The 18,186-nt window shown below is 39.3% G+C and overlaps 2 protein-coding genes across 2 annotated transcripts in view; both read left to right on the top strand.

Moving 5' to 3' along the window:
• Nucleotides 1-3,508, top strand: part of LOC109832929 (double-stranded RNA-binding protein 1-like) — an 8,103-nt gene extending 4,595 nt beyond the window's left edge. The window contains 2 exon segments of the mRNA XM_020400425.1: nucleotides 769-1,140; nucleotides 2,799-3,508. Of these exon segments, the coding sequence (XP_020256014.1) occupies nucleotides 769-1,140; nucleotides 2,799-3,202 (776 nt within the window). The 3' untranslated portion in view covers nucleotides 3,203-3,508.
• On the top strand, nucleotides 3,610-5,422 carry LOC109832930 (mavicyanin-like). The gene is made up of 2 exons (XM_020400426.1): nucleotides 3,610-4,176; nucleotides 4,958-5,422. The coding sequence occupies exons 1-2, from the start codon at nucleotides 4,008-4,010 to the stop codon at nucleotides 5,290-5,292; spliced, it is 504 nt and encodes a 167-aa protein (XP_020256015.1). The 5' UTR covers nucleotides 3,610-4,007; the 3' UTR covers nucleotides 5,293-5,422.

Raw genomic sequence — 18,186 nt, 5'->3', positions numbered from 1 at the left:
AGGTGAGGGACAAAACCAAAAATCTTGTTTTGTGAAGGGTCTTTGGAGGGGGAGGTATCCCCCCGAATTGGAGGGACACATGAGTGAGGTGAGATAAAATGAAAATTGAACGCAAGTCGTGTACGTCCTCTCACTCTCCTTATTACCGACCAAGAAGCACATAATGTATGTCTTTCTGAGCACCTCACCTCACCTTGCCGTACCTCCTTGTACCTCCTACCAATCCAAGCCTTAATGGCATGTCTACACCTGAGAGCCAAGTGATAACTCATTCGAGAGTTCACCCTAAGAGTTGTTTAATTTGTTTGAATTTGGGTCTCTAATTTATCTTCCTGTAGGGATGATTCAGTACTTGTAAAGTCTTGTCATCTTCCTGTCTTGTAGATTCTTGTCATGAAATACTCTCTAGTTGCATAACAAAGAAAGTAGTTACTACATCAATTAGTCTTATGGCAAGCTTTGCCTTTTATCCATGATTGCCTTGGACAGATGTGTAGTAACTACTAATAGAGTGATGTAATCATATTAGCATCCAACTTTTTTATATCCTCATAAGTTCTTAACTGTGAGCCTTTCTTGACTTAGAATTCATTAACAGTCTCCATGTTGATGTGAAAAGCCTTGGAAGATGATGATTTTAAGAATACTATTAGGAGATATGCTTGTTTCAGTGCGGTCAGAAAGAAAATGTTGAATTTTGATGTTATTTTCTCAACCAAAATGTACAAAACATACGTTGACATGTTCTTTTCTGTAACTTGGCTTTAGATAAAAAGCAAAAAGATGAAAGTACTGTTAACAATCGCTCCAGCACTGTGGCTATGCCTATAAATCTCCAAGATCACCAGGATCCGTATATAACTGAGGGAACCATGGTCAGTGGCAATGGCTTGACTAAAAAGATAGCTGCATCATACGATAAGCTGGATTCTAAGGTTCCTGCCAACCAAGGAATTTGCAGCATTCCTCGAAATAGGAGCTCTAACCATCTTGTTGCTAATGAGAATTCATCGCTGCTCTGTAATAGAGTAAGGGTCTATCCACGTACATCTGATATGGTGTTGCCTGAAGGTGCCATCCCCCTACCATTTAGCGATGATATGTGGGTTGCTGTCAGCTTGGATTTCTCAGACCATGAAGGTTAGTTCTATTGGACCTCATTACAGTCATGCTGATCATACAGTCCTTGTTTTGATTGTCTTCTTGAACTTGCTTTGGTTAATTCCTAATGCAGGTGATATTTCGGTTTGATCTGCTTCAAATGAATTGGAAAATTTGTTAGCTTTTATTATTATGTTTAGTCTTTTGATACAACCTTTTAGTTCTTGCCTTCATATAAAGGGTTGCAAATAGAACTATTTGTCATGTATAAGACCATAACTGGTTCGCTACATAAAGGATCCATTCACTGTATTTTCGGTATCATAGTACTACTTTATATTTTGGACATTTATATGGAGTAAAGGATGGGAAGCAGATTTGCGAACTGGAATGACTATCACTCGGCTATAGCTGAAAACTGCTGTATCTTCTAATGGAATTTCTAATGTCATATTCAATGATTTTTGGGAAAGTTTCTGTTATTGTTGTTCATGTAGTGCGGAAATAATGTTTATTTAAGTTCTGAACTATATTTTAAAACTGATGTAGCTTGATATGGAAGTTGTGGTTTCCTGGTTCCTTGGCTTATGGAGCGCATATGGTGCTCATCAGAAGTAAATCTATACGGTGTTTGTGAATTTTGGTGGGTTTCTACTGGGACGTAGCATCTCGAACTTTTTGGATTTGCGAACATATGATATGTTGAGTCATCGTCCGCATCAATTAGCATGTTAGGGCTCATGATAACCCTCTCCTGAACATATTTCCCCATGCCAAACTATTTTGCTTCAATGAAAATTGATGTGTGGTCAGGATAATTTCAGAAAATCCCGCTGATTTTCCTAAGGAGCCTCCTTAAGATAGGTTTGCGTTTTATAGACTGTCCCAATTTTCATTGAGATACGATGCCTCACTTTTGGTGTCACCTTAGACCGGGCATCAGATCATATGTATATTTATTGAAAAAAGGGCTTCCCTTTGTGTGCATGACTCTTGCATAACATAAATAGCAAAAGAAGAAATGGAGGGAAAACCATGTCTAAACACCAAAATAAAAGACAAACCATACATCAATGGCCACGATCATACACACAGAACCATACTGTTTGTCGCTACATGCATAGTGTGGATGCTATTCATATATCACATTTGAGTCCAAGTGTAACTACTACCAGTATTGCTATGTATTAAGGACAAGGACAAGAAAAATGACATTTCTGGAGTTGCCAGATATGAAGCCTACAAGACCTATAATATACTGACAGTCAATGTCTGGAAGCCCTGTAGTAAATGTACAACTTCATACACTCCTTTCTGGAACCGAAGGATGAATGTTACTCATCAGAATTTAGGACATTAGATTTAGATGCTTCTGTCTTGTTTCATTTAAACTGTTAATAAGCCACAGGAGGGACGCATAATAGGGAAGAAGAGTGAGAAAAACAAACAAAACAATGTGATAGGGGTTATGGAAAAGTTTGTGGTTGCTGACAAGATTTCTAGATTAATTTCAACACTTCGATAAAAATTTTCGATGGCTTGATAAATCGCTATGATGAAGTTGCTATTATGTGACATAGCTCTCATTTGTCTTTTAGGAAGAAGCTGGATGTACTAGGGTGTATTAAATGTTTTGTTTTTCAGTTGACGGTTGCAAATGCAACTTCTTAACCATACATTTCTTCAACTTGATGTAGGTATAAATCATGAGGATGGCCAAGCAATAGAAAATGACTCTGATATCGTCAGTATGGCTCCTGTTGTTCATGATGATCAGGGAACAAACTCGGGCTCAAAAGAAAACATGCTAAATGGCAATGCTCATATTGACAAGACAATTTTATCTCTTCCTAAGCTAGACGTTGAGGTTATTGAAGACACTTTTCCTGAAGATGAGACCAAATCTTCCACAGGATCCGCTTGTGATAACCACTGTGTTGTGGATGTAAACTCTGCATCTCCAATCAGAGAGATGGCGTGTTCATTTGAATGCAATAGAGTCAGGGTGTACCCAAAGAAACCTGGGATGGTGTTGCCTGAAGGTGCATCATTGCTACCGTTTAGTGACGATAGCTGGGTTGCTGTCAGTTTGAACTTCTGATATCATGGAGACAATTCAATTGCTCGGGTAATCTGTAATCCGAGCAAACTGAGATCTACATGTCGAAATTTTACGGTTAGCATTTCCAGTGGCAGTCATGTAACTCAATTGCTGTGTCATTTACATGCATACTTCTTTTGGTGTCTGCATATTTTGTTGTGGCACAACTTCTTGTACATGGTGCGAAGGTGCGGACTCAGTATAGATGTATGCGCTGAATGAATATGATGCTTTGCATTCTTGAACAACCTTTGTAACATGAATTTAATTCTGATGGCAAGACTTAGGTGTCATTAAAGTTGGTCATTGGAATCATGCTATAGTGTATACTCTTTCTTAAGTTTTGGTGATTCCATCTTTGCCTAATTATGTCATTCAAATTGTCAGATAGCAGCAATTAAGACCTAGTCCAATGGTAACCGGTAGAGGACGAGCTTGGATCATGTAGGTATTGGATGCATGATCCAGCTGCGATCAGCCAACTTTGATTCTAAAATTGGAGTCTAGTCCATTAGGACTCCATATGGACTCAAGATAGTCCAGGTTAAAGATCAAGCAACCTTTAGTACAATCCTATGTCATGTTTTGCTAAACGAGAGATGACAATTGCAGCATGAAAACGGTTGATCCCCTTTTCTTTTCTTTCCATGTTTCTTGTTCTTTATCTCCTTGTTTCCTTTTTCTCCGCAACGCGGTCATAGCTCAGATCATTTCAATGCGGAAACTTTCTTAATAGCCGGCCATCAATTATCATAAATAAAGTTCCATACTACAAATTAGCCGAGGGAGAGGTATTTGCCTGCTGATGGCTTGTCGACAGATGGTGAGTGCTCTTGTGATGATGCTTATGGCTGCTTGCTTCCCCCTTAATGGAGCCATTGATCATGCTGTTGGTGGAGAACGAGGTTGGACATTGGAGGTTGACTACAGAGCTTGGGCTAAGACCCAACAGTTCCGTGTTGGCGACAATCTTGGTATGTTTCTTTCTATTTTCTTGGAAAATCACTAGTTCTAGTTTATATATTTACGTAAACTTGGTGTGCAAGTTTGAGAAAATTTAAGCTATCCATCAAATCGCCAAGCAACAATCCATTTTCTAATAATTAGACAGATAAGTTGGGAAACTTATGAGAGTATCTGTTTTGTCATAGATTGTTATCCACTGGTTCTTGTTTACAGTATTGATGAATACCAGTGAATGTTGTGCTGTAAATTTATGGAAATTGTATCCAAACTAACAATTAATATCGTATTCTAATAATTTAATATTTTATTTTATTGTAATAGTTTAATATTTTAAATATTCTTTTGTTAAAACTATATGTATTTTAACGTTATCTAATATTTTGAAAAAAAATATGTAATTATTTTCATCATTTTCATGTCAACAAAAAAGTCTTAGGACATTATATAATTAGCAGCGTACTAAAAGGATGTTTATCTTTGAACCAATGCGTAAATCCTCAAGTATATTGGAGGATAGATCTCTTTAATGCGTTGTTAAATTAAGCAATGGACAACCGAACATGGGATATTTTCTCACAAAGATGAACAATATGTTGGTGGAGAATGAATGGTTTTTACAACAGAACATGGAATAATAGTAGACAACTCTAATTGAAGTTTAATTACTCTCTACTGTTATTAACAATGAATGGAGTAAATCTAAATTAACCGACTTACATGCTTTTGTGTGAGGTTTACAAGTTTAGAATAAAGTTGAAACAAAGAGATGAAGATTTTCAATACTTGCAGTGTTCAAGTACCAGAGAGGGGATCACAACGTCATCGAAGTAGACGAGACTGGATTCAAAGACTGCGCCGCGAAACCAGCAGCCACAGTTCTTGACACAGGAAAAGATGTAATCAGGATTTTAACAACTGGGAAAAAATGGTACATCTGCACTGTCTCGATCCACTGCAGCGTCGCGGGCCAGAAGCTGGAGATCGACGTGCTGCCGCAAGCTCACTCTCCTGAGGCATCGCCTTCTGATATGAAACCACCTCCGAGCTCATTAGCAAACATGAGGAGTGTAGCTTCTTCTTATGTTGTCATAGTTTTAGTGGCTGTTGCGGTGATTTTTTGCTAGGGTCTAGTTTGTGTTGGGTTGATTAATTAGATCAATTTGTTGTTTGCTAAGCTTTGTTGATTCTTATGGTTTATATATGAAAATGTAGCCACTTATACCATCAAAACTGCTTCACTGACATCTGCATATCCTGAACATCTAACAATTTTACTGTTCTGTTGTGTTGAAGTGTCATGTAGAATAGAATCATGTGGCCATGTATTATTTTTTACCCTCAGTTTAACTGAAAAGGGGAAAAAAACTAAATTATATTCTTACGTTTTAGTTTTGTTGCATGATTCTAGATCGACATCTCGAACCTGATCGGAAGCTGTTGGGAGCTCAGAGAGAGTGCAAGTACTAACAAAATAGCTAAATTGTTTAAGAGAGCTTAAATGACAATGGTTTTTTCTTAATGAATGATGTTCTAGTTTGGATTCGTATCGGTTATGGCAATAATTAACCTAAGTGTTAATCAACACTCATGAAGCCGACACTGTGTCTCATATCAACATTAACCAATCATGCCAGCTCACCCCAGTTAGGGGCGACTTGGGTCACCTAGACAGTTGACCCTCCCCAGCCTGGTTGATTCAAGGCAAGCTCTCTATCGACCTCCTTAGCCTAGTCAACCACCCTCATTCATTCAGAACCGGGTCGACAATTTGTGAGGCCGACAAAAAATACAGTACTTGCCGTCCCACTCACGGACCCAATTCGAGAGGTGGTTCGTCCTTGAACTCTACACCAGCAGCTGTCCATTGTCATCATGACTAGTGTCCCTAGCCTCCATGACTCACCACCTACCGTTAGCGCCACACCCCCTCAATCACCATCATATTAAATTAATGGTGACTTATCGCACAACCAATCGACACCTGTTAAACTATCTACCAACCAGCTGTCTGCTTGGACCCAGACAATTATGCATTTAACCCCTCCCAGTTAAGTATAAATATTAGCTCAGTGCCTACTGCAAAAGAGCTGGTCTTTAGACCCCCTTCGGGGCCACATGTACGCTATTTCTGGCCAACTAATTTCATTATTTGCACTTTCTGGACTTACACAGTTCATTAGTTCACCACTCAAGCTTTATAAAGATCTAATCGTCAGAGAAATCACCGAAGAACCCACCGAAGAACCCAATTTCGGTCCTCTAACATGTTTGTTTTGTAGTTCTCTTATTTCACATAGGGGAATAGCCGTCTAAGGGAATGAGGGGACCCCTGCATGGTCTGTATCGAATCGGACCCCATCGCTAACTCGTGATTATCCACTAATCTCACTGCTGAGTCTCAGGATTTCAACGGTATCTATTAGGATTCTCCCCAGATCTCATAAAAAATATAGAATGCAACTAAAGAAGATTGAAGGACAATCGACAATGGAAAATGATTATGATAAAAGTTTCTTGGAGCACTTGAGTGATAGATGTTTTTGGAGAAAAGATAGTGAATTTACTTAGGTGAGGAATTGTGGAGATACACATTTGGCTAACCACATAAAAAGCCCATTGTGTTGTGTTGGAGACTGGTCTCTTTATTGTGGTGCTTGTTGTCGGGAAAATTAAGCATAAAAACAGATCCAAAGCAGTACAGAACAAACCATACAGAAATGAAAGAAAACAGCAGAAAGTTAGAAACATCTTATTAAAAATACTTCAAGTTCGAAATACTTTATAGAAGTGCCGAATCAATCTCTTAACGGAGGATTGATCTTGAAGAAACTATGCCTCACCTACAGTAGCGTTGGGTCTGCACAGTACTTTCGAGGATGAGATGGCTGCACTCTAAAGCGCTCTCTTCTTGTGAACACCTCGACTGCTTCTTCAGATCGCTAGAATCTCAAATACTAAACAACTTATAAAATTGAAAGAAGAAGAAGAAGACAGGAGATTTCATTTTCTGTTCTGTGTTTTTCAAATGATCAGAAGAGGCCCTTTTATAAGGTTCACGGGAGACAAATGCTTGAATTCCAGTTATTGCAACGTTTGTAACGTTTGCAATAAAACCTATTCAATCTTTGTAACGTACGAAACATTCAGTTGGTTTTAAGTGGGCACATGCAAAACATTTAAGCTGTTTTAAAGTACTGCACGAGCAAAAAGAGCACGCGCCCGAGCCCGCTTGCTCACACACTCGCTTATATACAAATACAAGTATATAATACTAACACCTTTGTTATGCCATAAATAACACATGTGTTAATTTAAACCAACTAAAATGTATTTAATTAACCAATGTAGGACTAAAACTTACATACTACTAATTAAACACATTTTAATTTTCATCTATGGAATCCAATCATTAAATGACATTTTTCCATGAACCCCTCTAAGATTCATATCATTCAACACTTGTTTGGGTGTTCCATAATTAGGTCTGTCCATCTGGGCCCGGGCCGGGCAAATCCGGGGCCCGAACCCGGGTACCCCGGGTCGGGTTCCGGGCTGGCCCGGATTATTTTCAATTTTTTTTATTTTTTTTCAAAATTTTTAGATTTTATTTAAATTTTAAATTATACAAAAAAAAGACAAGAAAAATAATAAAAAACAATAATTTTATTAATCACTTAAAATGGCATAAATTACAAATAAAAAATGATAAAAACAAATTCTTTATTAATAATTAATAAATCATTTACAAATTACAAGTATAAATTTATTTTGGAATTAATCGCATCACAATAGATAAGTAAATCCCAACTAGGTTGGCACCTACTCACCTATATCACTATCATTTGTAACTATTTTTAAAATAATTCTTTACAAATTTTAAGCTAAGGCCTAAGATATAAAGATTATAATTTATTCTTTATATCTATCTGCTAGTCCCAATTCTTCAAATTTATCTTCAATTCCAGCCATCCGATCGATGCCTTGCATTCGTTTCTCGTACCTCTACCAATCTTGTAAGCACATCACCGCTTGTACAGTGTACGGATCTAAGCATGTCATGTGGTCGTTGATCAAATGTCCTGCTGTGCTGAAGGCGGATTCCGAAGCTACCGTCGAAATCTACACTGTTAGTAAGTCACGAACCATGGTGGAAAGTATAGGATATGAAACTGATCCATATACTTTCCACCATTGCAAAATATCTAAAGCATTTCCTTGATATTTAACTAAAGAAGCAGATAAATATTCATCTATTTCAGAAACCTCCAATGATGACGATCCAAGTCCAGATCCACCAGTTAGCTCAGCTACCATTGCATACCTATCAAAACTTACACTTTTACCTCGACCTGTGCTCGAAGTCGAAGCTGAAGGTGCCGAAGCTGAAGACTGTTGTGTAGCTACACCATATCTAGCTGCATACTCATCATATAAGGTTAACTAAATGATAAGTAGTAGCAGTAAGGGTGGTTCCATCATCTAAGTCTATAATCTGATTACCATACAAGGATTGTAACAAACTTCGAAGACCAATATCCTTCAAGCATGGATCAATAAGAACCCCCAAACCAAAAATATGAGGAATATGCCTAAAGTACTTATTAAATTTGCTCTCCATTTAAAAAATCATAGGTCTAAAAGTATCATCCATACGATATTTCCCAATTTTTTTTTGAATATTTAAAATTTGTAAAGCAGCTAAAGTAATGGTTGGATAATAACAGTCAGATAATAACACTGTAGCATTATAAAAAACTTGTAACATTTCATTTAAATTACATATAATTGTCCATTCATCTTCAGTTATTCCATAAGTGCTACCAGAACTAGAACTAGAAGCATAATAGTTTATAAAATCAGTTATAATATCTTTATATTCTATTGCTATACTTAACATTGCATATGTGGAATTCTACCTATGGTCAACATCTTTTGGAATTAGTCTGGGCTTTACATTTTTTCTTTTACAAAATTATTTCCATCTTTTAAGTCTTTGTTCAGAAGCATTATGCATGTAAGCAACTGTTCTAACCTTTTCTATCATGGGTTTAATTTCAGTAAATGCACTTTGAACAATTAAATTTAAAATATGACAGATACACCTAATATGAAAAAGATCACCATAACATGGTAATGATAAAGTTGATCTGATAAAATCAACAGCTACATTGTTATTACTTGCATTATCTAGTGAAAGAGAAAATATTCTTTCTAAAATTTCTAATTTCATAAGTTCTTCAATTATTAAATTTGCAACATTAATACCAGTATGCGACTTTTATATTACAATAAAAGAAACAACTCTTTTAAATATTTGCTAATTTTCATCAATCCAGTGTGCTGTGATACATAAATATCCAGTTTGTGCTCTAGATGTCCAAATATCAGAAGTTAAAGAAAATTTACAGTTTAAATTTTTAAAATAAGAAATTATTTTTTCTTGTTCCTCCTGATAATATTTTAAAATATCACGTTGATAGGTTTGACGAGAAATTTTTTTAAATGCAGGATAAAAACCATCCCAAAACATATCTTCAAATTCATCATTTTCTACTAATTTAAAAGGAAGGTTTTTAAGAATGATAAACCTGATTACGTATTTCCTGGCTCTGACAGCGTCATAGTTCCAACTACCGAGACTACCAGAAGAGGAGGATTGAGAAATCATGGATTGTCGGATATCACCTTGAGGAGGCTGGCCTTTGTTGTGTTTATCTAAATGGCGTTTGAGGTGGTTGGTGCCGCTCTTATGATGAGCTTGAAAAATCTTGCCGCACAAAGCACACTTAGCCTTCTGGGTGAGGATCCTACCGTGTTCATCCTTGGTGACGTCGATCTTCTCGTAAAAATTCCACACATCGGATCTTGGCCGTTTAGGAGCTCTTGGTGCAGATTCGTCGCCACCGGATTCGGGATTAACTTCGGTAGGAGTAGACCCAGTAGGAGGACTCATTTCAGGATCGAGAGATAGGTTTTGCTCTTCATAATCAGATCTGAAAGCCATTTGATGAAAGGATTAGAAAGTATAAATAAGAGAGTATAAGAGTATAAGAGAGAGTATAAGAGTATAAGAGAGAAGTAGATGAGTTTTGGTGTGAAGAAAACAAATAAAAAGCCTCTCTATTTATAGAACCAGCCCCCTAAGCAAATGACCAAAATAACCTCACAAAATAGCCGTTTTTGACCATTTTTGGGGACAAAATGGTCAAACGACGTTTTGGCCACAACGGTCACTCTGGTGACCGTTATGGCCGGCCCGGCCCGGGTTTTTTCCGGCAACGGTCACCACTGGTGACCGTTGCCACCGGGCCGGGCTCCGGGCCGCGGCCGCCCGGCCCGGATTGTTGCGGGCCCGGGCCGGGTGCCGCTGAGATAGCCCGGACCCGGGCCCGGAACCCGGTCTGGCCCGGATTTCTGGGCCGGGCCGTGGCCCGACCGGGCCCGGGCCGGGCTCCGGCTTTTTGGACAGGCCTATCCATAATCCCCAACAATAGCCATCATTAGTATAATGATCCAAATATGATCAGTACTACTACCCCTGATCTATGTTTGATCTGCTTACAACCCTAAACGCTCTACGTGACTTGTGTCTTTGCTATAAATAAAAAATAGTTGGTTATCTTCGGACACAACACTATATCACAAGATCTAGTTTCAATTCTAAACGAGGAAAGCTTTTCTGATAGTATACAATTGATCTCCTTAGTTTCTTGAGAATTTCAAAAAATATAGACTTCTATTGATAATCATATTTTATTATAATTTTATACCCTCATTATCTATTTTATATGAATAAATATACCATTAATAATTGTTGTTAGATTAGTTTGCACATAAATGAATGGAAATATAAATAAATATTATTAAATATAAAAACCCCTCAAAATCTCTTTTCTCTATTTTTGTAGCATTTTAGAAGCACATTGAAGCAAAAAGCCAATAGAACCGGGCTGCTGGACTTGGTTGTAGAGGCTTGGAATTTCAAAATCAAACGTGGACTTGGATGCAAATAGTTAGAATGAAGTGGGCTTTTATGCAAAGATTATCATGACCGAATTTGATTACTTGGCTTGGACTTAATGAAGGCCGGTCTTTGCTTTGGTTGCTGTTGAAAGCAAAGGAACCGGACTTGGCTAAATTGGGCCGAAAATCAATGTTGCTGCAGCTCTTCACTTTTTGCTTTTGAAAATCAAATGCTGAACTTTGGACCTGCTGGAGATTAGAATTAAAACTCAATTGGGCCGGAGACTTGGATGTGATTTTCTTTTGAAAATCAAGTGAACATGGGCTGCTCAAGATTTGAATGTGGACCGAACTTCATGGACTGCTGCAAATCAATGTGGACCGAACTTCATGGACTGCTGCAAATCAAAAGTCCGAACTGGGCTGCTGACCGAACATTGATTGCTGTAGATTTGCATTTTTTTAAATGGGGGATCGGACTTGATTTAAGCAATTACAATTGGGCCGGACCTATGTGCTGCAGCTTTAAATCACAAAAAGAAAATCAAGTGTGGGCCGAGACTTGCTTGCAATTTGAAAATCAAATGAAGTCTATAGGGCCGGACTTGTTTTGGTTAATTGCTGCAGACTTCATGGCTGGACTTTTACAACTTGGATTTTCATTTATTTTTGAAAATCAATTGGGCCTCCTATGTTGGGCTAGAGAAGAACAAAAGGCAAATTCAAAGGTGTAGATTGTTGCTTGGGGCTCAAGACAAATCCAATGGCTCATATTCATTGAAGATTACTACAAATAGGGGTAGAGAGTGAGGGGTTAAGGGTGTGAAATTTTTTGTAACTCCTTTTGGAGAGGAGGGCTACTCTTAATTGAGAAGGCCTTCCAAAATTATAACTTTAGTTGTAATTAAAAATAATAATTTTTTCACCACTTTAAATTTTTCTCTTCTTCTCTTTGTTGGATGATGAAGATGAAGATGAAGATGAAGAATTATTTGAAGGTTTGCATTTCTCTTTTATTTCCTTTTTATTGCTTATTAGTATAGATTTATTTCTATGCTTGTAGTTAGATTTTATTTTCTTGTTAAATAGCCAAGAGGCTAGAACCCTCTTGCCTTAGATTAATTTAATGCTTATAGAGTAGATTTATTTTTTTGCATTTAATTCTTGCAATTTTATTTTGTAGTTTAGATTTTGCAATTTATTTTGTAGTTAGATTTTAATTTCTTATACTATTCACCTTGAGGCTAGAACTCTCTTGGGTTTAGTTTTTCTTTTTTTCTTTTTATTTTGTTTGATTCGCCTTTAGGCTAAAACCCTCTAGGGAATCATCCTTTTCTAAGAAGTGAGTTTAATTTTAGATTATCCATATCTATAATTGAATCCACCATCTTTAATTTCTTGCATTTTCTTTTATTCTAGAATTTTGTTCTTCATTCTTGATTTGTTTCTTGATTTTATTCATTTTTTTTCTTCTCACCTTATTGATCATACTCATTCTTTTTCAAATCCACTCTTACTTACACTTGCACCTATCTACACACTATTTTTACTATCTCAATCTCTTCACAATCACATTCACTCATCAATCTTATTTGTCACGCACACAATATAAGAACCAATTTTATATTTTCTCCTACAAAACACCTTACTCGTGGGATCGATATCTTAAATACTATAACTTGACACGGTTGTGCACTTGCAACCTTTTTGGTACATGTTTATGCCGCATCATCTATAAATCAGGAAAAAGCAGGAAGTATTTCAAAGTTTCTACACATCGATGTCTGAAGGCCTTATCGAAAGATAAACCATAAGTTTCGGAATAACAAATTTTCTAGGATTTTTTGACACGGAACTATTGATGACCCGTTTGGATTATGGAAGTATTAGAAGTAAGAAGTAGGTTATAGAAGTAACTTTCAAAGCTATGAAGTAGGAAGTAGAGGAAATAGCATTTTTTGTTTGTTTAATATATTTTTAGAAGTAATGGAAGTAGAACTTCTCCCTCTTCATTTACTTTTTTGTTTGGATAACATTTGGAAATATTATTAGGAAGTAATTTTATCAATAAAAAATTGTTAGAAGTAACTAATAAAGGAAATATTAATAAAAAAATTATTTATGTCATAATTAATATGCATTTCAACTACTTCCGAGCTACTTCTGAGTATTGAGGATTGGAAAAATATTTTAGAAGTAAGGATGACACGTAGGCGCCACTTCCGAGCTACTTCTGAGTATTGAGGATTGGAAAAATATTTTAGAAGTAAGGATGACACGTAGGCGCCGCATAAGCATTTAGGGAAGTATTGGAAGTAAGTTTTTCAGAGAACCAAACACATTTTTTTGCTTGAAGGTAGCAGAAGTAGCCTCTACTTCTTTTACCTTAGCTACTTCACAATTATTTCCGTGCAAACAATCAAGACTGGATCCTACAAATTTTTAATTCCCACCCTTATCCATAGTCATATCATTATATATATGGAAAAAAGGCTGCTATAGAGGTTGCACTGTGGAAAATTAGAGGTGAACACTGTTAGCCTAACAAAACAAACTGTGGGGCCCACAAAGGTGGCGTTTTCTTTGAAGAATGAAAAAGGTGGCGGGTCCCACCGGGTCCCACAAATATTTTATTATTAGTGACGGATCCCACAGATAATATTATATTTGTGCATAGTGTTTTCTCAAACACTATAAATAGGGCCCTAAACTCTTAAGAAAATCTCATCCCAGAAACAACTCCTCTTATAGAAGAGTAAGAGAAAACACAGAGAGAGTTTATGAGAGTTCTTGGAGTGTATCTGATCAAGAGAGGGTGTTCTCTTGGATCTATTCTTTTGGGATATAAAAGAATTTGGCGTCGTCGTTGCACCGTGGAGTAGCTCCGAAGGAGTGAAACACATATATCTGTGAGTACTGTGTTGAATATTGTGCCTTTATTTTGTGTATTGCGTCTCCGTTAGAGGCGTTCTTATTGGGGTGTATCCTAACAACTGGTATCAGAGCCTGACTTAGAGTATATATATCTGCTTATCGTATGCTCTGTGACTGCCACTACAAGTGGATCCTCCACATCAGAAAATAAGTTAGATTAATATTTACTCTTTTAAGGCATTGGGCACTATTGTGTATGGTACTATTCACAAATACGATACTATTCACAAATACGGTACTATTCACAAATACGGAAAAGACGTAATCTTTCGCCATGGGATCTACAGTTGAAGACAACAGACATCGAATTGAGAAGTTCGGCGGTCAAAATTTTAGATATTGGAGGATGCAAATAGAAGACTATTTGTAGCAGAAGGATCTCTTTCTACCCCTCCAAGGAGAGGCGGGGAAACCTGAGAAGATGGACGACGATAAGTGGAAGGTGCTTGATCGTAAAGCACTTGCCACAATCAGGCTCAACCTTCACCAGCATGTGACTTACAACGTCTCCCATGCGACCACCACCAAGGAGTTGATGGAGGCTTTGGAGGCGCTGTATGAGAAGCCGTCTGCTTCAAATAAGGTGTACCTGATGAAAAAGCTATTCAATCTCAAGATGCAGCAAGGAGCTCGCGTGGCGAACTTCTTGAACGAATTTCAGGCTGTAGTGCAACAACTTACTGCAGTAGATCTAAAGTTTGACAACGAGATCTAAGCTCTTCTGCTACTTTCTTGTCTACCAGATTCATGGGAGAATGTGGTGATGGCGGTGAGCAACGCTAATGGTGTAGGCATCGAAAATTACCTATAGGTCTCCACGAACAGCTCAGTGCTAAGAAAAAACGATGAACGTCACTATCCGGTTCACAAAAGCTTGATTGATGTCAGTGAACGCTTGAAGTGAATCGACGAACTACGTGAAGTAACGGAATTTCAGAATAACAAAGACACGAACTGATCGGGAACCTCGTGTCGTTCACAAACGGCGAAATACCCTTCGTGTCTCATTTATTCCACAGATGATCTAATCATTGGAGCTTATAGAACTCCTCTCGGCTTTCCAACGTACTTTGAATCGCTCAAATCCGAGTTCGGATGAAGAAGTTACGGCGGAAACGAACAAATGTACAAAACGAAACGTCTCAGCCTGAGTTGAGACACCCTGAGGTGTCTCGGCACAAACGAGACACCCTTGGGTGTCTCGGCCTCGTTGAGACGCCCTGGGGTGTCTCCAGCCCTAAAAATCCGCCGTTGTGCGGTTTTAACCGCCCGGACCTCCTTGATGCCTATAAATATAGCCCTTGGAGCCTCTTTTTTTCAGATCTGGAATTCTCGAGCGTTGGCGAAGCCCTGCTGGATTGAAGATCAAAAGTGCACGAATTTCAAAGAGGAGGAGGAGTAGAGATCTGATCGAGTTCGTCAAGATAAAGAAGAGGAGCTCGTCAGATCTGCAGTTCCCCGGGTCCGTTCCTTAAGATTATCCCATTGTGATAATGTTAAGAAGAACAATTATCTCACTGTTGCCGAGATAAGCGCTACGGTTTCTTGATTCCTTCGTGAATCAACGAAGCTATGCCTGATTTTTTAGCAATCAGATCTGATCGACGGTGGTCCACGGATATCAACATCCCCGTCACAGGCAAGATCCCACGCAAGCAGCGGGCAATAAACACCCGTTGTGTTTGTTTGAAGAGAGTTGTATTTTTTTTATTTTTTTTCATTGTGTAAGAAAGTCTTATAAAAAGACCAATTTTACTTTGAATCTGTAATCGATAAACGTGTAATAGATTCAGCAATGAAGAAATCAACTTTCACCGCAAACAAATGGCAATGACAAGATGAAGCTCGACATAGTGGTTGGGGCAATTCTGGATGAAGAATCTCGCCGCAAAGTCTTAGGAGCTGAGGCCTCTAGCAGTGGGAGTGCTCTACATGTCGAGGCACGAGGGCGTGCACAGAAGAAGGGTAGGGGACGACGAGGCCAATCAAAATCCAGAGGAAAGTCTAAAGGGCCTAACTCGAATGGTTACGGTGAAGGGAATTGCTTCAGATGTGGAAAGAAGGGCCACTTTGCACGGGACTACAGAGTTACTGTTCCAGCATCAGCAGGGGATGATCGGGCTGATGGTGCAGCCAATCTCATGCACGAGACGGATTCAGATGCACTTCTCCTATCCCTAGAAGACAAAAGTGATGCGTGGGTCATCGACTCTGGCGCATCTTTCCATGCAACCTCACAACAAAAGCTGCTTTCATCGTTCGTGAAGAAGGACTTGGGGACAGTCTATCTTAGTGACGATCAACCTTGCAAGGTTTCCGGGAAGGGAAATTGTACCCTCAAGATGGAGGGCAGGACCATCTTGACGCTGAATGATGTTCGGCATATACCGGATCTCAGGCGAAATCTTATATCAGTCGGACAACTGACTGACTCCGGTTATAGAGTATCCTTTGAGCAGAGAAGCTGGAAGGTGTCTAAGGGTGCCCTGGTGGTGGCACACGGCAAACGCGAAGGGTCTCTCTATATCGCCAACGGGAAGATCGACCACTTGCTTGCCGCAGGACAAACATCATCATCATCATTCGTCGACTGCATGACTTGGCATCGACGACTTGGCCACATGAGCGAGAAGGGGATGCAGATTATGGCCGCAGGAGAGAGGCTTCCGGGTCTGAACAAGATCGATCTGACTTTCTGTGAGGAATGCATCCTAGGCAAACAAAAGAAGGTGAGCTTCAACAAGACCGGACCGGCTCCAAAACTGCAGAAATTAGAGTTGGTGCACACCGACGCGTGGGGACCTGCGCAAGTCCCATCTGTTGGTAACTCTCTTTATTTTGTCACTTTTATTGATGATGCTACTAGAAAGCTGTGAGTGTTCTTCTTGAAGCACAAGTCAGATATTTTCATCATCTTCAAGAAGTGGCTTGCTTGTGTGGAGAATGAAACAGGCAATAAGCTGAAGTGCCTAAAATCCGATAATGGAGGCGAGTATTGCAGCCAGGAGTTCGAGAACTTCTGCTCGTCCCGTGGGATTCGGAGACTGAAGACCGTCCCAGGCACACCTCAGCACAATGGAGTGGCGGAGTGCATGAATCGTACTATCTTGGAGCGCGCCAGAAGCATGAGGATCCACTCTGGATTGCCCAAGAGATTTTGGGCCGAAGCTGTCAATACTGCTGCATACTTGATCAACCGCGGGCCATCCACGGGCCATCCGCGGCTCTCAGTTATGGGATACCTGAAGAGGCTTGGACCGGAAAGAAGTTGAAGCTAGAGCACTTACGAGTATTTGGTTGTGACGCCTATGTCATGACCAATCCTGCAGATCGGTCAAAGCTTGATCCAAAGTCAAAGAAGCTCTCTTTCATCGGCTATGGAGGAGATGAGTATAGGTACCGTTTCTGGGATCACGATGCGCGCAAGGTGGTGTGTAGTCGTGACGTCGTGTTCTATGAGAATGCGGTGTACAAGACCAAAGAGGTGAGTGGGAGTCAACTATCTCCCCCTCTTTTCCCAGATATTGCTGACTGTGAGGACGGCGGTGAAATACCTATCAGCATAGAAGACGGAGACCAAGAGAACGTGCCGGATGTACAGCAGCAGGATCCAGCAGAGTTACCGATCGCAATTCGCAAAGCTCTAAGAAATCCAAGGGTGTCAGAGAGGTACCTTTCCAACATGAATTATCTTCTCCTGACTGACAGTGATGAGCCAGAGAGCTATGAGGAGGTACAGCAGACCGGCAAAGCTCGGGCCGAGTGGGAGTCTTCCATGGAGGAAGAAATGAAGTCCTTGATGAAGAATGGGACTTGGGAGCTCGTAAAGCTTCCAAGAGGGAGAAATGCTCTTCACAATCGGTGGATTTATCGGGTCAAGGATGAAGCCGATGGACGGAGACGCTACAAGGCGAGGCTTGTAGTGAAGGGCTATGAGCAGAAAGCAGGGATAGACTATTCTGACGTTTTTGCTCCCGTCATTAAGTTGACCACGATCCGAACTGTGCTGAGCATTGTAGCAGTTCGAGATCTCCATCTAGAGCAGATGGATGTGAAGACAGCATTCCTTCATGGAGATTTGGAGGAAGAGATCTATATGCATCAACCAGTGGGCTTCGAGG

The sequence above is a fragment of the Asparagus officinalis genome, chromosome 3 (assembly GCF_001876935.1).
Source record: "Asparagus officinalis chromosome 3, Aspof.V1, whole genome shotgun sequence".
In the NCBI taxonomy this organism is placed as follows: Eukaryota; Viridiplantae; Streptophyta; class Magnoliopsida; order Asparagales; family Asparagaceae; genus Asparagus; species Asparagus officinalis.
The sequence above is the reverse complement of the archived record's forward strand: the minus strand, read 5'-3'. Positions and strand labels throughout refer to the sequence as shown.

Bases quoted from the DNA above. Each gene is read 5' to 3' on its own strand.
- LOC109832930 (XM_020400426.1), top strand. From the start codon at position 4,008: ATGGCTTGTCGACAGATGGTGAGTGCTCTTGTGATGATGCTTATGGCT. The intron at 4,177-4,957 runs GTATGTTTCTTT...CAATACTTGCAG, and splicing joins CCGTGTTGGCGACAATCTTG to TGTTCAAGTACCAGAGAGGG.